We start from the raw sequence: 22,704 nt of genomic DNA on the forward strand, positions 1-22,704 counted from the left end.
AATAGGTATAACTTGCTATACATTAATGCTGCTTGGAAACAGAAGACTTCAAACCTTCAAAACGTCAATATTCAAAGAAAAGGGTGATATTTCTTCCAGGGTTTTGCTTTTGTTGCTCATCTGCACAAGACAAATCTCAGCTTAAGATTTTTACTGAGCACGGGTATTTTCCATATAGTCTTCCCATTTCCATTACTCATTTTGGGGCAAGTTTTTACATACTTGTTCTGGCTGGTAAAATTAATCACCAGATGACCTCAGCCTTACACAGCACAATTTAATCCATGGAGAAGAAGGAGATTGCTGTGAATTTCTCTGTTGTTATTTTTTTCTCCTTTGTAAAGGGACCTGCTAAAATAAAACCTGTCATATGCGAAAAAAAAAAAAAAAGATTAAAAAAATTGTCACCAGTAGGAATTGGAAATGTTCAAGTCCAGGCTGGACAGAACTTTGAGCAACCCGATCTAGTGGAAAGTGTCCATGCCCATGGCAGGAGGGTTGGAACTAGATGTTCCTTCCTTCCTTCCTTCCTTCCTTCCTTCCTTCCTTCCTTCCTTCCTTCCTTCCTTCCTTCCTTCCTTCCTTCCTTCCTTCCTTCCTTCCTTCCCTCCTTCCTTCCTTCCTTCCTTCCTTCCTTCCTTCCTTCCTTCCTTCCTTCCTTCCTTCCTTCCTTCCTTCCTTCCTTCCTTCCTTCCTCTCTAAACAAAATTACCCACTTATATACAAAGTATTTCTGAAGTAACCTTCTTGTAGATTGAAGCCATCACCAGACAGAATGATTAGAAAGTCCAGATAGGGAAGTCGGACACATTAAAAAAAGGAACCACCACCAGGTACTTTCTAATATTACCTTAAAGACCTGCAAGCTCAAAAGGTTTTCCGTGCAGCCAGCCAGGGGATGGCAGCATTCAACCCATTATTCACTTGTTCCTGGCTAGAATGCAGCTGTGTAGGTGAGCTACCTATCATTCAATAATACATCAGCATCTAAGGAAAGAATATCTCAGCAGTGCGCAAATTAGGTTCCTGAGTCAAACCTCAATGACAGCAAATTGCAATAAGCAAGGCTGTATCACTGTTATTCACAAAATAAAACTATGTAAGTTTTCTTACTGTCCCTTGGAACAGGTTTCAGTTTTCTATTTCAGAATTAAATACAACTCTGAGGTTTGGGTTTCCCTATAGACTGTACAACCTAGAGGTAGAGAGATACATAGTCTCAACAGGCAAAGTTATCTTAGCTTTTAAATTACTTAAGCACTACATAATATCCAGACATGATTCCTGGAATGATATTACCAAGCCTCAAGCAGAAACATAGCCAAGAGTATTCCTTTCATATATTTAAGGAAGCTTCATTTTCAAAGTTTCTTCCAATCAGTTTCCTTCCCAGCCTAGTCCTGAAGCTTCCAGAGAAGCTCATCTATGTGCCCCAGTTGCCAGGCTCTAAAGCAAACCATTTGAAATGTAGCTGGTTGTGATGTTGCAATCTCTGTACATTAAAGTTGATTCACTTCAAATCCAATTTAGCTAAATGAGAATAAATGCAAAACAAACAAGTGACACAGTCCTTGGCACCAGTTTTCCCTGAATTGATTTTCAAAGACCTCTTATGACTTGTTCAGGCAGGGTTTCCCCATTCCTTCCTGTGTCCAGTTTTAAGAAGAAAGTTTTTGTAAGAGTAGAGCAAATCTAGGCAGGTAACAGTTGGAATAAATCCCAGAAGGTTGCAGAGTACATTAGGGAAGTGTAACTGTTCTGCAAGAGGGATATATGATATATGGGACAATTATCCACCCAAGATCTATTTCTAATGTCTGAGACATTTTATCTTTTGCATAAAACGAGATAGCTAATACTGGCTCAAAAATCTATCTGTGAAACAACTCCATATTTTCTTGTTGCCTCTATAAACTTCAAATCCACATCTGAAGGAAAGTGCTCAGTTTCCTATATTTTTTTAGCAATAATTTCCTTAGTTTATAGATCACTGTGGAAAACTGAGTAATTTCTTTCATCCACTGTGTAAAGGTGAATCAGTCTTTTTAAATTTTTGTCTGTGGCACATTTAATTCATATGATAAGGCACTTCTTCATAACATGAGAATGTTGCCAGAGGGATTTCCTTAACATCAGTTTTCCCTGACTCCTTTCCCAGAGGAAATACAGTTTACTGTTCCTTCCCAGAGTAACCCTCCATTCTGCTCCAGTCCGTGCTTGATCCCAGCAGGCAGGATGTTCCACAATGACAAAAGACCACAGTTTCCAGTGGCTTGCTCCCTGAAATACGGAATATAAAATGGATTGTGTTGACACATAATTTGCTAAATTACAGGTAAGGAACTGTTTTTCTGTATCCAGGAGGCACACTCTCAGATCTTGAAAGAAATGGCTTTGTATGGCTACATTAAACCTTTTATTCAAGAGCTAAACCACTGAGGTTTGTCAACCGATTGTAGCTTTGGAAAAGCAGTAGGTGAATAGAATGACTAAGCTGCTGCACACTGATCTTCAATGCCAGTTTGCCCGTCTGGGTTTGGAAAAAATATGTAGAAAGAAAAAAAAACCACACAACTTAGAGTCAGTATGTGGAAATCCGTACCATCAAAACACAATTTCATCTTTTAGAAAATACCTACAAGGCAGCACTAAAGCAGGGAAAGGCTGACATAAACCTTCTCACATGTATCACCCATGAGCAGCGCTGGATAAGCTACCTTTGTTGCAGGACAAAGGAAAACACGGTCTTGCATCACAACCCAGTCTTTGCTCTGCCTGGGCGAGGCAACTGCCGAGGAGTAACTTTTCCTCTCTGGCTGATTTTCAATACAATGCACACACACGGTGCCCACAGGCAGAAGATGCCGCCGGCGGGCAGCTGCAGCCGAGGCCGATCGTGCAGGTCATGGGCGACGAGCCGGGCGGGCAGAGCAGCCGCCGGCACCTCCTGGGACTGGCTCCGTGCATGGCTCCTCAAGAACACCCGTGAAACCCCCGCGCCCCGCACTCCCGGAGCGCCCGGCCTGCAGCGCGGGCAGGCGGCCGTGCCCCTGAGGCGGGCGGGGCGGCGGAGCGGAGCAGCCGCGCCCCCAGGGCGGGTCCATCGGCGTGCCGCGGCCGCGCTCCGCCCCGGGGTGGCGGCCGGAGGGCCGGCGGTGGCGCGGCGGCCGGAGGGTAAGAGCGGCCGGCCCTGGGGAGCGGGCGCGGGGCGCTGCCGGCGGAGGGCGCTGCGGGCCGGGCGGCGGGGCGCGGTGTGGTGTCCGCCGTGCCGGGGGAAGGAAGGTGCCGCGGCTGCCGGGGGCGGGGCGGTTCCGCTGGGGCTGCCCGGAGCCGCCCGGAGCCCGCGGGCCTGCCGGGACGGGCGGGCCGGCCCCGGGGCGGCGGCGGGCTCGGCCGGGGAGCCGCGGGGCGCTGAGGGCGCTGGGCCGGGGGGATCCCGGCGCAGGGGGTTCCCGGCCCGGTGGGTCCCGGCGCGGGGGTTGCCGGCCCGGCCGCCGCGGGGCTCTGCAGCCCGAGCTGGGCCCGCACCTGCCGGGGGCTCGCAGCCGGGTCGCGGTGCCGCAGCTCCCGCTGGAGCCGCCGGGGCTGGGCCCTGCCCGCCGGGCTGCCCTCGGCCGGCTCTGCCTGCTCCCGGCTTGCGGCGCTGCCGGGGCTCGGGGCACCGCGGCCTTGGGCGGCTCCGTCCGCTGGGCTGGGCTGGGCTGGGCTGGGCTGGCGGTGTGCTTTATCCCCACCTCAGACAGACAGCGTGGAGCACAGCGGGGCTGGTGGTGCTCGCTTCAGAACGTCCTTTCTGTTGTGAAAGCAGCGGCACTTCTGATTATCGCTCCTTTTCAGTGAATTTTGCACAGAGCAAGCTGGATAAACTAATGTCATATATGAAAAATGAGTTTAAACCTCTTCTTTAAACTGCGCCAAGTGACTTTTCCGGGTAAATGCTTGTCATAGAATCACTAGGGTTGGAAAAGACCTCTAAGATCACAGAGTCTAATCAGTAACATCACCATGTTTGCTGCTAAGCCATGTCCTCAAGTACTGCAACCACAAACCTTTTGAGGGCTTCACGTATGGTGACTCCAACCTCTTCCAATGCCTGATCACCATTTCAGTGGAGAAGTCTGTCCTAATATCCAATCTGAACCTCCTTTGATGCAAGTTGAGGCCATTTCCTCTCATGTCACTTGAGAGAAGGTGACCGACAACCACCTGGATCCAGCCTCCTTTCAGGTTATTGTGCAGAGCCATAAAGTCCGCCCTGAACCTCCTTTTCTCCAGGCTAAACAAACCCAGCTTTTTTCTCCCCTGCATGATAAACTCTCTGCTACTGTGGATCAATACATATACTTGCCACATTGCATTAGCTTGTAGTGCTCCTGCAAACCCATCTCTGCAGAATTAAGCTATTTCCTCTGCCTCGTGCTTGCCATCAGCTCTGCTCAGAGGCCACTGAGCAGGTAGCTGAACAGGCCACTGTGCAAGAGAGCAGGGAAACCAAATGTCTGAAAAGTAACCTGGCACAATACGATTATTTTTTTCTTCAAGATAACCCTCTTTCCTGACCTGGTTGATGGTATAGTCTCTGAAACTGTTGTGATGGCCCAAGGCCTGGCATGAGTGACCAGCTGGGAAACTGGGGATGGTAAGAGCTGTTTGAGTTAGCAGTGCAGGGAGCAAATGTGAGGGGCATCTTTGGAACAGTTGTTCCCACCAGTTGCATGTTGCTCATATGGACTATGTGAGTGTTTCAGGTTAGATATTGCCAGGTTGTTAATGTTTCCCTAAAGTGTAGTTTTGTTTTAAAGTGCGAACTTAGGTGACACATTTTAGGGTGTTGTAAGATAAGGAGAGTTCAGCCTGCAGTTATCATAGTAAACCCTAGTGCAAGGGCAGATGTGTTCCAAATGTTTATTACCATGGCAAAGTGGCTAAAAGGAAATAATAATTCGGTAAAGGGGTTGAATGTCAAATTCCTTGTGATTTGTCAATTGCAACGATTAAAACCTAAAGTTAAGATAGTGGCTTATTGATATGTCAGGATTAATTCCAAAAGGCCATGCTGCTGAGCAGCAATTCAGTGGATCAGCCAGTAAATAATTCTCTGCTTTGTGCACAGTTATGTGGTGACAAATAAATTTATGATGCTTGAAAAGCTCCTGGCTATGAAAACGGGTGGGGAAGAGCAAGGATAATGGTGTGTACTGGATAATAGTGTGCACTGGCAAACCACCACAATAGCTTACTCAGCTCTATGAAGAGAGTTTAGGGCTTTTAGGTGATTTATTACAGTAGTAGGAACATGGTTGCAGCCGTGATGGTGTAAGGATGTAAGTGAAAGAAGATTTGCAAGGGCAGGATAATATATCAGTTGGTTTAATAGAAGATGTACTTGCAAAACAGAGCAATATTTTGGGTACAGCAGGGAGTCTTCCTGCTTGGCTTTCATATCTCTACAGGTTGCAACAGCAGTGTCCTGGATGTTTTAACCTGCTGCACCACAAATCTTGCTGTGGTGGAAGAAGTGTAGTTGGCACTAACTTCATGGAAAGCTTTAGAAAGCTCTTTATCTTAATGCACAGTGGGCAGAAGGGACTCTAGAGATTACTCACTGCTTCAGTTTTGTAGAAAGTACTTTGTGTATCTGCTTTGCTTATATGAGACACTGAAGGTGTGTCTATATACACACAGCTGTGTGCAGAGATTAATCCTGAGAGATTCAGCCTTGCCTGACAAAGTTGCAGTTAATTCTGAGTGCATTTGGCAGCAGTTCCCTAAGAGGAGCAATTCAGTGCTGCAGTCTGTGCTAAAGCTGCTGCTTCCAGAGACTCCTGGTTATTTTATTTCAATGTTAATTGCACCTGCTCTTCCTCCAGTACATATGTAGGTTTTTTAGTTCGTCATTCTCAATAAAGTACAGTCATCCTCTTTTACCAGTTTCTGTTCTTGTCCTCCCTTGTACATCCCCATATTGAAAGCAAACAGGCATTTTTCAAATAATAGCAGTATAGTTTATAGCCTATGACAACCATCTTACAACATTTTTTTCATGTTTCTTTGGGGGAAGCTTTTATGTGGCACTCTTGCAGTTCTCTTTGTATAGGTGTCTATTTTTTCTTCATTGGGTTTAGTCTGTGTTTATGTTAAAATGGTGGCTCTAACATAAAGAAAAATATAGCATATGGACAGCATTAAAATACACAAGCTTTACTTGTAACTAAGTGCTGAGATTTTGTGGAAGAAACTGGCACAGATGGTAGTTTGCCAACTTCTGCTTTTTTCCTTGAATTTAGGCCTGAAAAGTTCTTGCTAACCACCGGAAGCCTCTGTAAACTTTTTTGACAATTAAAAATGCGAGGGGCAAAAAAAACCCTGTGTGATTATGCTGTTTGTACTAAATGTATGTACACAGATATATGGAGTTCAAGTATTTGAACTTAAGTCCTTTAATCAAAACCCATCATTTGTACTGTTTTGATTTCTTGAAAAATTGGTCTGGGTAAGCTAAAGGTTGTCAATATTTTCAGTGTAGTTGTCACCAAAACTGGGAGATGATCTCAGGAGCTCACAAGACCCTGAAAGATACTTGGTTTCTATTTGTTAAATAAGAAGTAGATGTAGCAGCTGCCTCATGATTCTTGGCTAGCAAATGGTACCTATTCCCTTCTCTATACCTTTTGTTTAAGTATGCTGGGAGATGAATCCATTGAACTGTTATGCCTAGTGTGGCATTATAAAAGAAAATGTGCAACCTGTAAGCTTAATTTCAGCAGCCTATTAGTTTACCTCCATAAGCACTTACTAGGGTATTGTTTCGTGTTTTTCTCCTAGCTGGTAATTTCCAAACTGTGACTCTGAAATATACCTCTGTGCTGGAAATAACACTTCCTATTACTTATTTTTTCAGTGTAGATAGACCTCGATGCAACTTACTTGAGTGTTATCTTTTAATGTGCTCGCATCTGGGCATTTGAAGCTGATGAAGTGCAGCACACATCAACAGAATCCATCAAGTTTTAAGCAAGCAAACAAGCATTTGATCCAAAAGATGTTGCTCTAAGAGTCAGTGAACTCTAGTTTTGGCAGAACTGCCTGACTCCTGCAACCAGGAATGCTGTGCTGAACATGCTGAACTGAGTCCCCAGAAGAGCCTAACAGGAGCAGGTTTGGTCCAAGGTATGCTGTCAGATTGTGAGCCCCTGATGTCACAGCAGGAGGAGAGTGGGGTGTTTGAGCTTGATTGACAACCCAGTAAGAACTGCAGAAGTTCTGGTATGTCAGGGTAGACAGAGGCATTCTCATGAGTGCAGTGGTATTTTGGTAGTCACCTGGGGTCTCATTCTCAGCAGGTTGTCTGTATTTGTATAAATACACAGCAAACTAGGCTGCTAAGTCTGATTCTGCTTCTTCTGTGACAGGTGACTTTTGATACAACCAGACATTTTTAGTGAAGGAGCCATAAGACAGAGAAGCCTGGAAAGACTAAAGCTGCAAGAACAGGAGCACGTTTGAAAAAGGGGGAAAAAAAGAGAGGGAGTTGAAAGGTGAGAGTATATTTTTAGAGAATGTCCCATTTTCTTGAGATTTGTTACACTTCCTCATACTGAGTAAAATACTGGAAGAGTGGCTGTGTAGAAATCCAGGCTTTGAGGAAACAGGAGAACTTGAAACAATACTATATAGTTGTTAATTTATATGTTGGAAAAAAAGCCATCATGATAATTCTGTGTGTAAGGCATCAGATGCAGGGTCTGGATTATGAGAAAAGCTGGACTGGAGACATCCCAAGGTCCCTTTTAGATTGGATTAGTCTGTGATTATGTGAGCCTTGAGTGAAATCACAGAGCTGTGGCTCTCAAATTACTCCAAGGCTTGATTCCTTAAAGTTCCGCATGTGGGCTTTTGTATTGTTCTATGCTGCAACATCTTAAATTAATGTCCTTATGCCCTGAAATAAAATTATTGTGATGTACATTTCTAGGTGCCTCCCAGTTAACTGGAAAGTCCAAAGCTATGAAGTGAACACTTTTCTGTCCTTACCCATTTTTGCATGCTATTTTTTTTTCTTGTTGATATCTTTAGTGCAGTGTTCTTAAATTTGCACGAGTAATAGTAGTGTATTGAAGTTTTAATTCTTTAGATAATGTGTTTGGATGGCATCCTAATCTGTCACTCATAATCAGTCATGTTATACACCTTCTTAAAAAATCCCAATACTTAGAATGCAGAGCATAGTGATTCTAATGCTAGGTCTCTAAAAGCGCTTCTATGCTTCCATTGATTTGTTCTTATTCAATTACTTCTTAAAGAACTATTTTTAAATGCTTATTTGTGTGAACACTGTCCCTTGAATTTTCTGGAGGTTTTTGTGATGTGTTGTGTTGACTATTTGGTAGATCTACTTTCTATAGGGCAAAGTTTCCAAAAAGTGGTGACAGCCTGTTGTGGTTTAACCCCAGCTGGTAATTAAGTCCTACAACAGCTGCTCACTTCCTCCCTCTCACCCCAGTGGGATGAGGAGGAGAATCAGAAAGGTGACAGTGAGAAAACTCAAGGGTTGAGATTAAAACACTTTTATAAGTAAAGCAAAGGCCATGTGCACAAGGAAAGCAAAATGAGTTCATTCCCCACTTCCCCAGGGCAGGCAGGTGTTCTGCAGCCCCAGGACAGCAGGGCTCCATCACACGAAATGGTGACAGGAAGACAAACACCATCACTCCAAATGCCCTCCCTTCCTCCTTCTCCCCCAGATTTATTGCCAAGCATGAGGCCATATGGTCTGGGATATCCCTGGGGTCAGTTGGGGTCAGCTGTCCTAGCTGTGTCCCCTCCCAGCTCCTTATTCACCCCCAGCCTCCTCACTGGTGGGGTGGGTGAGGAGCAGAAAAGGCCTTGGCTCTGAGTAAGCCCTGCTCAGTGATAACCCCTGAATTACTCTTGTAATACCTCTTAAATGAGACCCTCATGCTAATCTGTAGGGGAGATTTGTTAATTTAAGAATTAGATCCAAACGATTAGTCTCTAGTTGTGTCCTTGGAGACAAACAATCATATGATGCTGTTGTCTTGGCAGTGCTTGTCAAGAAAAATAAAGAATACAAATCATTTGAAGAGACAAGTAACTTTCTAACTGTGGGGATGAGTTGGGTGTGTTTAATTCATGTGCCATGTTTTTTTAAACATGTTATTTAAGCAAACAAGATTCCTTGTTAGCCACGTGTGATTCTTGGTGACTGGTTGCTTATTAGCACTTCAAAGATTTCCATCCAATTCCCCAGGACTCAAAATGTAAGACAAGTGTCATCTAAATTGTCCCATATTGATAATTACCTAGAAGAAGATGTGGTGATGAAAAGAAGTTCAAGAGAGGAAAAGGAAAGCTAAGCTCGAGAGGAGAGAAGAGAGGCAGATAGATGGAGATGAGAAACATCCCCCAAAGCAGCAGAAGGTACCAGCTGAAGAACAGCAGTGGCCAGAGAATATGCCTGAATGGGAAGAAAGGAAATCCCTGCTAGCTCAGAGAAGAGTGGAGTCTGTCAGACTGCTTACAGTGCTGTTAAATCGTGTGAAAGTAAGACTATTTTAAACGTATTTAAGAATTTTAAGGATATTTATTAAAGCTTGAATAATTCACTAGATATTTGATATTTTGATGCTATTCAGAAGACTGCTTTGGCACAGATTTTGCCAGTTGCATTTCTAATAGCCACTTCTTTTTTCTTGGCCAGCACTCATTACCAGGCTTATTTGAGTTTGATTCAGATAATGACTTGAGAAAGTGAGCAGAGAAGTGATAAAAATTTGAATGTTTTGCACACAGATTAATGTTTGCAGGTTTAGTTTAGTGCTTTGGGCTAAAAAAGAGTTTCAAATGAGAATAGGGGTTTTAATTTCTAATATGGCTTTGTCTTCACTATTTGTGGAGAAAAATTTGCTTGCAGATTTTAAGAAGTGTGTATTTTCCCCAATCCTTAATATAAAAGATTTCTGAAGGACTGTAATTTACTATGAGTTGAAGTCAGAGGCTACCCTTGCCATTCTGCATGAATTTTAGGGCCCCATAACATCTGACATTGGCCTTCTTCATTATGAAGGTGAAGTTAAATAAACTTCTATTTTCTTGGTTTCGCAGTTGGCAAGTCAGAAAGTGGATCCTTCACTGGGCATAAGGAAGGACGATTCATTTTCTGAAACAGCATTTAAAGACTTACACCAGGAGCTGATTAACTCCCTTTATCGTAAGCACAAAGAGTTGAAACATAAGGAGGAGTTTAAGTGCCTGTTAACCCAAAAAGGTGGCAGTTTATGTAGTGAGGAAAGAGATGGGAGTAACTTCTGTGCATCCACTTGTCATATAGTCAGGACAATTCTGAATGATCCCTCTCCAGCCCCAAGCTCTGATGGACCACCTGGCAGAGATGTGTGCAACTCCTCTGGCTGTGGGCCTTTGCTGATCACAGTTACCCAGCATGGCAGGGTCATTGAACCTCTCCATGGAAGGCACCACCCAGCACTGGATGTCATTCCCACGCAGACAGTATCTGAGGAAGATGGTTGCAAAAAGCAAAAGGTTTACGAGACTGATGAATTCATCCATTATTTACTAAACTACTATCAGACACCACACTATGCGCGTGTTTGCTTAGAGCCAAAAACCACTGCGAACAAGTCCTGGTGGAAGCGAGTGGTGTCTGATGATGGTAGTGGGCTTGACATCAGCTTGAGTAACAAGCATGGTCACCACTTCAGAGAAGTGAGTCCTGTACTAAACCTCCACAAGAGAAATTGTAGGAGTGATAGTAATTCTAGACTGATGATCACTGTTGGCGAACTTCAGTCAACAGACAAAGTGTTAGAAAGCAAGGTCCGTGGGGGCAAGCTTACAAAAAAGCTGCAACTGCAGAGGAATGACTCACTCACTGTTGATAACTTACCACATGCTGGACTGAATCATTCTTTGGAGTGTACTGCTGTTACTCATGATAAAGAACTCAAACGAGAAGATGGTAGAGATGAAGGCACTGTACCATATGGAACATGTAGATCTGCTTGCAGATTAAAGGATTTGTTGGAAGAGATCAGTGATTCTGAGTACTTTACAGAGGCATGTGGCGGCTCAGTGAAGAGAGCAGAAAGAAGGTATGAAGAAATTTACAGCAGTTGTAATAAAGTGTGCTTGCCTGCAAGAGCTGGGGAAAGAAAATTACTGGTTTACCATAAAAATGTAGCTCTGGAAGGTCAAGAGAAGGAAATCAGCAAATGTAACTCCTGTTCTAGCTCTGTGCATAAGGGCTTGGCAAGGCAGTGTGAACATAAGCTTAAAAAGTCATGCAAGAGGTCTAGTAGTAAATTAAGATATGAAGGACAGAAAACTGAGAGACAATCCAGGGAAAAGGAGAGGAATGCTCATAAAGTGAAGAAAAAGCGAAAAAAGCTTTCTTCTAATCTTTTATCTGATGAATGTGGCTTTTCAGAGACGGACAGTTGCATGCAGCTGGAGTCGCTCAGAAAGATACAGAGAAAATGTAAGAAAATGTTGCACAAAAAAGTGAAATTCAAGACACTTCACACCTCTGTGGCAGCACCAGATACTACCCCTCATGATGGCTCACCTCTTCAGGAGGCCCTTCAGAGGAGAGGTGAGTAAGAGGGATGCCACAGCTAAGGGGACTGAATTTGACAGGTCTGTGGCAGGTTAGGTTGCCACAGTTCTTACAGAGATTAATGGTTTTAACAAGTATAAGCATGGCGTAAAAAAATCCAGTGCAACTTCTCTGCAATTAAGGATTTGTTCAGCGTAGTTCTGAAACACATAGCTGCAGCTCAAGAGTAATATTTGTATACATAATTGGGTAGCACAGTATCTGTCCTGGGCATTAGCAGATGGGTGGCTATTCTGTTAACAACATGCACGCTAACAACATGCTTTAGACAACTGAAACATTGATAGACAATTCAATGTGTGGCACAGTTGTGTGGGAAGTACTGTCTCAGGTTAGTGAATTTTTATATAGGTAAAATACATCCAATCTTCATACAGGATTGTTACTGGCTGTTGTTACAGCCCCTTTTACAATTTACTGTACTTTCAGTTGGTTGGTGGATACCTCACAGCCACCTCCCTTTCCCTCCCTGCCCACCTGATAAACTCATTTTAAGTAACTTTTTCTTATCTACAGGAGATGAGAGGAAATTAATATTGAGAAGAGAGATGGATGCAGATGTCAGAGGATGCCCTCTATTTCCTATTGAGATAATTCAGACAAACCCCTGCTCAGATACTTTCTGTGGAACAGAGCCCAGAAGAGGATGCTGAACAGCTACTGTATAATAGCTCTGAAGTTTTTATACAGAAGTGGGAGAAAAAAGCCCTTTGATCATTAAAAGGTATATGAAATACTGGGTTAGTTTATTTTGGTTTTTTTTTGCTTAGGTAATTCCTTTGGTTAGAATATCCAACTGGTGTAGAGTGCCACAAAAGCAGAATCTGTGTTTGTCTTTTGGATAACAGAGGACCAAAACTTTCCCCAGAGCCAGGCCAACTTTCATGGACTAGTGGCTAAGAATTTGGAAGTACACAGATTGAGATCTTAGAGCGTTACACTTTGATTGAATGCAGGGAATCATGTAAATGACAGTATTTAGTAATAATGAGTCAATGGAGAAAAACATAACTGTCCATCCGAGAGCAAGCATGTGAAGTGCCTCCTCAATCAGATTGTTATGATGATGGAACTGGAAGGTGGGGGGACATTTATACTCAATTTTGAGAAGTAATAGATTTCCAAATACGAAAAAATCCCATCTTCTGTAAAACCCACACTAGAAAAACCCCTTGTTTTCTATTCAAAATTCTAGAGGTATTTCTGAAAACTTGCTGGTCTTTGCTAGGAAGGATTTCACTGAATTTGTGCTCAATGTAGTGCTTCCTGGAATCTGAATGGTTGTCTAAGCAAAGCTCTGTTAGATAATGAAAGGACAGTGCTTGTTACCCTGCTGACAGTCCCCACATAAATGGAGTTTGACAGTTTGTTCACAAGATTTCAAAGGCACATATAGTGAGATAGCTATTTAGTATGAGTTTGCTTACAAACGCTTTCCAGAGGAATTGTGAAATGTTGTCAGAGTTGTGCTGCATGTGGATAAAAATGTGAAAATGCAGTCCAGGAGCTTGAGTTATATCCGTATTTATTCATCTGGCTATATCTAGAAGACAGCCACAATTGCTTTTGGACAAAGTCCCTTAGGAAGATATAGAGGACCAGTTCGAAGTTCAATACACTGATTATTGCAGCTTTCATTTTATTATGCTTTATTTATTACACGTCAGTAGACTAAGTTAATGTGAAAATGTTGCCTTCATTACGTAAGATATTGCCCATGTTTGTAACTTCTGCTCTGATAAATAGTAATAAAAAAGAATAACCATAATTGTTCGTGGTAGATAGCTTTTCCCCCAGTCTTCAGTACTGGTGATCCCTACAGGCTTCTGAGCCAGGTTTTATCAGTCTTTCTGTTCAGACGTTGAGTGCCTTTTCAGGGTCATGAATGGCAAATGGTTGCTACTCAAAGTACTGTTAATCTATTACTTTTATCTAAAAAGATCTTATTTTCTTGACAGAAATATTTTCTGACTATTTTGGAGAACATTTATGCCCCTCTTAAGTCTCCTTTTTAGTATTTTATATGGTTATAATGAAGACCAACTATTGTATTTGTTGACGGTGTAAAACGTTTTCAGTTGCACTGATGTGACATGCCAAGGGCGTTTTTTCTCTATGCAATATTTGCAGATTAATGACAAAACTTCCCCCTCTGTCAAACTATAGACAGTTCTGTGTCCATGAGTACCCATTTCCCATGAGACAGGCCTTTCGATGACAGGTGAGGAAGTAATTCTTTTTGTTAATCTGGGGAAGAAGGAACTAAAGATTTCCTTTGGTGTAAATTTCCAGTGTTTTATCAACATGCTGTTACAGTAACCAATAACAAATAACTAATAAATACTCAATTTCTGTAATTGCTTCATGCATTCACCTATATTGATTGAAATTGATAGAGGATTTGCTTTATCTCCAAGTCCTCGTTCCATGTAAAACATTGTTAGTAAATAAAATATGCATGTACTTTAAAATGTGAGACATCATTGTAATCCTACTGAGAAACAACTTTTGTGTTTCCTGTCTGATATTATTTAGAACCTGATTTCAGGTGCTTTAATATTAATTCTTTACTTTTCACAAAATTATAGAATGGTTTGGATTGGAACCTTAAAGACCATCTTGTTCCCACCCCTATGCCAAGGGCAGGGGCACCTTCCACCTGCTCCAAGCACTGTCCAACCTGGTCTTGAACACTTCCATGGATGGGGCATCCAGTTTCTTCTGGCAGCCTCTGCCAGGGCCTTACCATGCTCACAGGGAAGATTGTTTTTTTCCTGTCAGCACATTTAATATGAGTCCCATCCTTTCATACTCTGAACTGCTCAGTATAATTTTATGATCCTGAAGGCTGATCTTTAAAGATACAAGTAACAGCTTGCTTTAAAACTTAAAATGCATGGCTTTGTAGATTGGATTTTAGTAGTTATAAATGTCACATCCCAAGTATGAAAGTAACAGAATGTTTTGGCAATTAGAACATTTATTAGGTGAAAAGATGCATTAAAACCAGCATTTATATAGTTCAGCAATGGAAATGTAGAACATTGCTGGCATAATTTCACACCTTTCAGTTTGAACCTGATGTGTGCTGTTGTGCCCAGCTGGCGTTTCCAGAGGCTGGATTCACTGGATTCCAGGCAATGCATAGAAATGCCTCACCTTTTGCAAAAACCCTTACATAACTCTCAACAAAAGCATTCATTACTGAACTTTTTTTTGTTTAACTGAAACACCAGGAAGTAAGAACTAATAAAGGTGATTAAGGGCAGGTGAGGTCCAGATGAAAGAACAGCTGAATATTACAAAGCAGTTGACAGTATGACAGACCTGGTTGGAAATGAGATACTGCTCAATTGTTTTGATTTGTCCTAGAGTATATCTTTGTAACACTTGTTGGACACGTCAGATGAGGGAGATTGCTGACAGTGTCTGCATTTAATTGGTCATCATGTCCTACCTTGTTAATGTACAGCCTGATAAGCTGCCTGGCAAGGTTCTTTTTACGTAGTCATTGCTGTTAGTCACTGTTGAAGAAAGGGTTCAAGTTGTAATGAACACAGAATAAAAAAAAGAAGCTTAAACCCATCCATTTTCTTCAGCACTTTGAAAGGAAGTAAAATCCATGCCTGCTGCTTTAGAAGCATCGTTTGTGATTTGCTTCTTCCCCGTCACAAAAAATTGTTTTCCCTGAAAAAGTAACAGTCTTACCAAAGTGTCATACCTCCTCCCCAAGAAGTATTAACAAAGAGCTTTGTCTTGTGTTACTGCCTGTTTTCTGCATTGTTTTTGTTACTATTTTTCTTGGTGATGCATAATGTTCTAATATACAGATTAATACTTAAAATAGTGTTCAGTTCCTCGGGAGATGTTACGGAGTAACTTAAGAGTCAGGTGATTAGGTCCACTGAAGGGTAGGTCACAGCCTTCCAAAGCTCCAGCTTTTGATCAGTATTAACAATTACTTGGGGGGTTTTTTCTGCCTAATTCTGTTTTTGCAACAGAGCATGTTCTCTATTTAATATTCCACTAATGTTATACTAGAGAACTGCATCTACAAGCATTCCATTAGAACATATTTTACTCAATCTATGCATTGGATAACGTGAGACATTAGAGAAAGACAATATAAAACTTGAAACATTAGGGGAGGATTAAATATAACATTTGGTTGCAGTAAATAAAAACAAACAACCATTATGCAAGAGTATTTTTATTTTCTGCCTTAAACAAATAAAAGCACATTTCCAATTTGAGGTAAACCATTAGTAGTAGTTCGCAAAGAGTATAAATGTCTCTAAAAATAAAGTAGCAACACAAAGGTCATGACAAGGTCTACATGTGTCTCTAGACCTTACTTAGGTAGTTCATACAGTACCATTTTACACAAGCTCTCTGGCTCAAATAACCTTGCTCTTCATTGGAAGGCCCAGTGCAACCAAAAGAAAATGCCAGGACAGTGTTGGGACTGAAGGAAAGTCAGTTGTTCTCACCACAGATGGTCTCAGGCACTTTAACATGTTGTGTCATGAAAGCTGCTGTTGTGCAACACACTCTGATTCCGAACACTTTTGCCTAGTTTACACCTTCCCACTCAGATCTCAGTTCATCATTTTGGTCATGTTGCCAAATTGAAACAACCAGACAGCTGGGCCAGAGAAATGAAATAGAGGCAACTACACACTCAGGCACCCTGGATATTCTGCACTAACAGAATCACCTAGACAAGAAACAAGTTTCCAAGTGATCAGCAAATTATTAGTTATCTTGGAATTTATAAGGAAATTTTACAGAAGTCTTTTGGATTATGAACATTTACATTTTTCCTTGGTCATATCCATTTACTCAGCCCTCTCTGGTAGGAGGCAGGTCATTTAGAAAAAACGTAGTAATTAAGCATAGAGGTGAGCCAAGAGAGCAAATAAGTAAAAAGCAACTCGAAGGTCAGGTCCACAGGTCCATTGCTAGTTATGCACGAGATTGTGCCATTTCATGTAATGGCCACATTCCAAACCAGCAAAGGCCTCAACACAGCAACAGCTTACGCTGTTTTATTTTGTACAGGAAACTTGTGTAAGTTACGTTGACCAGTAACGTTTTTCTGCTAGCAAAAGGTGCATGTACAAGAGCACTTGTAAATCATGCCATACCAGCAACTTTCTGGTTTTTAGGCGTAGGAATCAAGAGAAGTTGATCTTCCATGTACCTTTAGGGATGCCTAGTTCCACTCACTATCTAAACTTCTGTAACACTATAGGTGTGCTTTAAAAGTGAACAAAGAGTATCAGTGTATGCAGAATTATGCACATTGAATACATCAAGTATTCATCAGTCCTTATGAAGTATCTAAAAGTGATTTAACCTCTTAAAAACTCTTGAACTTTTTTAAAAGCAGTTAGTGTTTCATCTGTAAGTCGCGCTAATGCAACTCCTTGAAAGCCAAATTATCTTACATAATATTGAATTACATTGCACAAAAAATTAGTATGATGCTTTGTGGACAAACAAAATATAGTCCCTTTTCTAAAGGAATTACAACCCAGGGGCCAGATCCTGCAGAAACTAACACAATAGAAGATGTAGTGGTGTTTGTGTTGCAAATGTGAAGTTATTCATGTGCTTGTGTGCACAGTGCTAGGTTGGTAATGAAAAACCTGATTTTGATCTATTCTGCACTAAATGGTGATAGCAGAAAAATAGTCCTTTATTGCCAAAATTGCAGTTTAATTTTGCACAGACATTTGTCATGCATACTTCTTATTATATGAGTTTAAAGGAAGACAGATCATAGACCTTCAGAAGTTTCCCACTGAATTTGAAAAGGAAACCTTTGAAAAGAAACAATTCACTGTAACTCTGGACCTTTTGTAAGCCTTGCTGCTGCTGCACCTTGTGAAAGGGAAGTGGAATGTTACAAATGGTCCTCCATGATTCAAAAATAGATTGTTCCTCACGGCATTATCTACTCTTTCTTTGCATCCTGGGCGTCTTTTTCGTCTTCATCAGAGTACACAGTGGGTTCCTCCCCCTCCTTCAGCAGCTTACCAACGTGATGATACTTAACTGGGGAAAAAAAACCCAACAACAAGTAAGTATTCTGCCCTGAAGAGACACCTTTTTAAACTTGTCTGACTGTTTTCTGAATGAACAGGATGGCTGTATTTTACTCAAACAGCTCTGAGTGACTCGATCCTAACACTGGGGTACAGGAGAAAAGCTAAAATCAACTACCTGAACTACTATTAATGTTGTAATAAGAATCATGTGAAGTGAATGTAACTCTCATTCTATTGCCTAAACAAAAAGATGAATGAACACAAACTGAGGACTCACCCAGCCAAAGAAACAGAATCCTGGATTAGATTATTTCTCTTGCCAATGTCAAAGCTGGTTTTTCAACCAATGGCATTGTTAGAGTACTTACATCATCTAATAAACATGCACATACTTATGTGCACACATACACACAACTTTGAAGAGGTTTTATTTTTTGTAATGTGTATTGAAAATATTCAATAGGACAGAAGGGAGATCCTTCCTCCCAAAGATAAAGATGGATCTGTTATCGGATTATGTGATTAAGCCTCTGATTTATTTTATATCTCCTTTTGAGCATGTAAAAATGCCACAATCATATGCATGTAAGGCCTGAGAGCTGTACTATGTTGCCTATCTGTCACCTTCAACAAAGCAAAAGAAGCCCCTGCTTACAGGTATTTCAGGCTAGCAATGTTGTTATAACAATCTAAAGCAACTAACTGACATATTGAATAGAAACACAATAATAAAAAGAGTGGAGTGTACTGTCAATCCTAATGCTCAACACTTGTAAAGGTATATTTTAACACTAGTTCAAGTCAGATATTTGGGAGCATAGTTCTGGTTTCTGTGACAAGCTTGTTAGCATAATAAAACAACCATTCAGTGTGGCATGATTAACAGTCTTAATTAAAACAGGAAGAGGGCCAAAATAGTAGGGGCACATCAGGTCAGGACTGAGACTTCTAATGACATGTGGAGGAAAACTCGACATTGTAGCTAGTTATATTAAATCTTTCAACACTAGATTTAAAAATAAAACACATTGTATTTCCGCTATACTAGTTATTGGTGTATGCCATTTCCATCATATATATATGATGCTACCAGCTGGTTACAGCCTTTTAACCATTGCTTCTCCTATTACCAGTTATCTATTTCTTTGTAAATAGGTTTAAAATTGCTTACAAGTGAACTGTGACTCCCAGTCCCTCAAGGTCTCTTGCTGTGTAGCGTTGAGATCAGAGAGGTCATCATACGTATCCCTCAGTGCCTCCTTATCCAGGCAGAAAGTGGCAAGACCTCGGGATGCATCTCTTCCAGCAAAAATCCCGTATGGACCCTCTTTAAGATAAAAACATAAGCAGCATTATTGCAGAGGTAATAGATGCTATGTGAGCTTCATGGATCAGAGTCCCCAAACTAAAACAGACGGTGAGTTTCTACCATGACCTGTGTGTCTGATGCCTCAAGCTCCTGAAATGCTTTTAAGTTTTATTCTGATTGGTAAAAAGGGAAAACAGAAGAAGAGGACAAGAAACAGAACCATGGAGAAAGATACTGAGTTTGCTGAAACATCAGGACAATGAACCACCCAACGGTGCATGGCACATATAAACAGGGTAAGGATAAGCACACAAGCTGGGAAGCACATCCTTAGAATAAGGAACAGAGGAAGGATTTGTATGTCTAGGGTGAAATGAAAGTTTTCTTAAAGATGCTCCTGACTTAAGGAGATGAAAGGATGGCTTGACAGAAAATGAAGTGGAACAACTAGAAATTATCAAGTTAGAGGAAACATCTGTTAAAACTTTCAAAATGCAAGATGAACTCAAATTATCAAAACATGCAACTCACAGCAGATTAGAGATATCAAGACAAACTCTTGCTAAACTTCATTAATTATTAACTTGCATGACAAGCTAAAAATTGAGATATTGCATGTTCAACTAGACATTTAAAGTTCTTCTGAAGGGAGCTTAAAGAAGTTAGATGTGAAATCTGGTTACTGTCCAGCACATGCCATCTTCCACAATGTGCTTTTTCCTAAGTTAATAAAAAGAATCTTACTTTTCCATTAAAATGAAAATCAAACAGCAGACACTGTGGTGAACCATTCAGCAATTACCAAAGTATATGCAACAGGCAGCTTTTACTGTCATCAAGGAAGGCAGCATCCACAGCTTGGATCTTATGTTAAGAGGGTTTTAGTTTGCACAAATACAAAACTGCACATCTTACTCAGCAGTGTATGTCATCCTGACTGCTGCAGAATGCAGTTACAGTCTGGCATCAGTCCGTGTCAGTCTCGTCTATGTTTGGCCCAAAAGTAGTAACTGATAATGCTGCTTAAAAACACGGTGTCTCCTGCACTATTCTCCTTGCCTCTAAGTAGCACTGGCAGCTCACTACTGCAGCTGCCAGGCTGTCTGGACAGCTCAAGAATGGTTATGCCAGACAGATCCTGGTACAAATCTGCAAGCCTCAGTGAGCCGTTTTAACAGGCAGCCTCTGATAAAAATAAAACCCCATGCCCTCGTGGAGGTGATTAAACTCTTTACCTGCATGCACACACTCCTACCCACCCCATCGCTGGCTGCTCTACAAGCACAGGTTATTCAATCTCTGCACGTTTGAACTATGCTCCTGGTAGAAAGCTGGTTTAATCTAAATTGCCAGGTATTTAGTACGAATATTACGCAATAGAGTGATATCCACTAAAAGTTGGGAATGGAATGTCAACACTGAGAGAACACTTTGCTGCTTGGCATCAGGCAAAGGCACCCCAGGCCGACAAAGCCGCCCAGCCCCTTACGGTACGTGTAGCCTGCCATGGGAGAATACAGAGAATAATGAAGCAACGTAAGCTGGCAAAGCCGGAGTTTCTACAACACCGGGGCGATCTCTGGAGCCCGGGCGGCAGCAGTCACCCTGCCCGCCGGCTCACCGGGACGCAGCTCTCCCTGCACTGCTGCAAGCCAGCCGAGCCCTTTCCAAACCTCCAGGGCCGGGATGGCGTCAGGAAGACTGATCCCCGGCGAGGAAAGGCGCTCCCGGCCGCCACCAGCACCGGCACCAGCACCGGGCACAGCCCGCCCCGCGCTCCCCCGGCCGCCGGCCCGGGCACAGCCGCCCCGCCCGCCCCGGCCCTCACCCGGCCCGTAGAACTTCCTGGCGCGGGTCACGTCGAAGACTTTGCCGTTGACGGCCATGAGGATGCGCGGGTTGCTCACGCCGTCGAAGGGCCGCAGCTGCTCCAGCGTGAAGTCGCGGCGCTTCATCTTGGGCAGCGGCGGCGGGTCCGCCTCTCCCGCGGGCGCCGCGGGCCGCTCGCCCCGCAGGATCTGGTAGAGCAGGAAGAGGCAGAGGCCCAGCAGGCTCAGGTTGAGCGGGGAGCCCACGATCTCCAGCAGCAGCCCGCCGCCCTCGCTCGCCGCCGCCTCCTCGCCGGCCACCGCCACCTCCTCGCCGGCCATGGCGCTGGGCTGTGCCGCGGCTCTGAGGCTCTGAGCGGAGCGGCGGGACGGAGAGCAGGCGGGCGGCGGGGCGGCCCGAGGGGCGGTGGCGGCGGCAGGAAGGGCGGGCCGAGGGGCGGTGCGGGGCCGAGGCGCGGGCGCAGGGCCGCCCCAGGCTGGGCGGGCTCTGCGCTAGGAGTGGTGCGGGCAGCGACTGCACGGCGGAGCGGCAGCCGGTCGGGTCGGGCCAGGCCCTGCGGAGGCTCCAGGGCACACGGTTCCACTGAAATTCCGGGAAAAATAACCTCAGGGTGGCGTTAGAGCCGTGTCAGAGCTGCCGCGCTGGGCCGTGCAGCCAGCCGGGCCCTGCTGGGTGCAGGATGGAGCCGGGCTCTGCTCCGTGGTGCCAGGCGGTAAGACGAGAGGCAGCGGGCAGAAACTGATGCGCAGCAAGTTCCTCCTGAACAGGAGGCAGAACTTCTGTACCGTGCAGTGACTGCACAGTGGAACAGATTGTCCTGAGGGTTCGGGGGGGAATCCAAGAGCCCTCTGGATGCAATCCTGTGCCATGTGCTCCGGGGTGACCCTGCTCTAGCAGGGGGTTGGACCAGATGACCCACTGTGGTCCTTTCCAAGCTGACCCATTCTGTGATTCCCTACACTCGGCCCAGCTCTGCCAGGGCACATCTTCACTTTCTTGGCAGGGCATGACTTTTCAGAGTGCTCTCCAGAAATGTGGTCAAACCAAACGGGGAAAAGGGATGAAATTACCAAATATCTGGGTTTTCCTCAGTCAGATATTACCTCCAGGCCCCACAAATTACAGAAGCTGCAACCACAATGTATAAATAGAATATGAAAAGAAAGCTGTCCTGTCACAGATTTCTGTATTCAGATTTCTTCTCAATGGAGGTTTTGGTGAATTAAAACTTAAGCTGAAGGAAGTACAGTACACTACAGATGTATCTAATTGGTATGGTGTTCAGATGGTGGAGCCAATGGAGCCCTGAATACACGCAGAATACCACTGGTGTCATCTGCTCCTTGGTATCAAGTGTGAGAAAGCAGAAGGGATGTTTTGGGTCTGAGTAGTTGTCTCTGCAAATTGTGTCCTTCAAAAAGGACACAGACTAATGCCCTGCCAGAGTATCGTCATTCCCTCTACACAAGTCAGTACCTCAGGGTACACCTAGAGAAGAAATGCAGTGTACCAGCCTTGATCACAGAATCATTACGGCTGGAAAAGACCTCTAAGATCACTGAGTCCAGCTGTTGACCTCATCTTGCACTATAGCTTAGCAGGAGGTTCATATCACTGCTTCAGGGCAAGCAGGCAGCTTGTACTGAACTTAGCACTGGGACATGAGGTTATAGAAAATTGAAATAAGTGCCTTTCGTTTACATTCTAATTTTCAGTGTTAGGAGATTTTTTAACTCTGTGGGTCACTGGATATATGGATAAAGTTTTGCCTTTTGAGATACATGCAAGGACTTTCAATACTAAGATGTTTAAACACATTGATTCTTGCAAGGGAGGGTGTTTGGTTCCACCTGCTG

At 43.3% G+C, this 22,704-nt stretch overlaps 2 protein-coding genes across 7 annotated transcripts; one reads left to right on the plus strand and one right to left on the minus strand.

The window, feature by feature from the left end:
* Nucleotides 1–3,066: 3,066 nt before the first annotated feature.
* On the plus strand, nucleotides 3,067–14,127 carry LOC146437458 (A-kinase anchor protein 17B-like). 6 transcript variants are annotated; one of them, XM_085060484.1, is made up of 7 exons: nucleotides 3,067–3,174; nucleotides 6,902–7,170; nucleotides 7,413–7,538; nucleotides 9,328–9,564; nucleotides 10,126–11,132; nucleotides 11,468–11,632; nucleotides 12,173–12,393. In XM_085060484.1, exons 4-6 carry the CDS (start codon nucleotides 9,475–9,477, stop codon nucleotides 11,520–11,522), a joined length of 1,152 nt encoding a protein of 383 aa, XP_084916610.1. In that variant the 5' UTR covers nucleotides 3,067–3,174; nucleotides 6,902–7,170; nucleotides 7,413–7,538; nucleotides 9,328–9,474; the 3' UTR covers nucleotides 11,523–11,632; nucleotides 12,173–12,393. The 6 variants fall into 6 exon arrangements, with proteins under 6 accessions (XP_084916610.1, XP_084916605.1, XP_084916609.1 ...); XM_085060479.1 differs by having other exon boundaries at nucleotides 10,126–11,632; nucleotides 12,173–14,127; XM_085060482.1 differs by lacking the exon at nucleotides 3,067–3,174 and adding an exon at nucleotides 3,262–3,282 and having other exon boundaries at nucleotides 10,126–11,632; nucleotides 12,173–14,127.
* Nucleotides 14,128–15,848: 1,721 nt separating this feature from the next.
* PGRMC1 (progesterone receptor membrane component 1) lies at nucleotides 15,849–21,268 on the minus strand. The gene is made up of 3 exons (XM_085060485.1): nucleotides 20,847–21,268; nucleotides 18,881–19,036; nucleotides 15,849–17,716 (listed from the first exon to the last, which is right to left on the minus strand). Exons 1-3 carry the CDS (start codon nucleotides 21,166–21,168, stop codon nucleotides 17,616–17,618), a joined length of 579 nt encoding a protein of 192 aa, XP_084916611.1. The 5' UTR covers nucleotides 21,169–21,268; the 3' UTR covers nucleotides 15,849–17,615.
* Nucleotides 21,269–22,704: the final 1,436 nt, after the last annotated feature.

The sequence above is a fragment of the Lichenostomus cassidix genome, chromosome 4A (genome assembly GCF_008360975.1).
Source record: "Lichenostomus cassidix isolate B80296 chromosome 4A, HeHo_3.0, whole genome shotgun sequence".
NCBI classification, from domain to species: Eukaryota; Metazoa; Chordata; class Aves; order Passeriformes; family Meliphagidae; genus Lichenostomus; species Lichenostomus cassidix.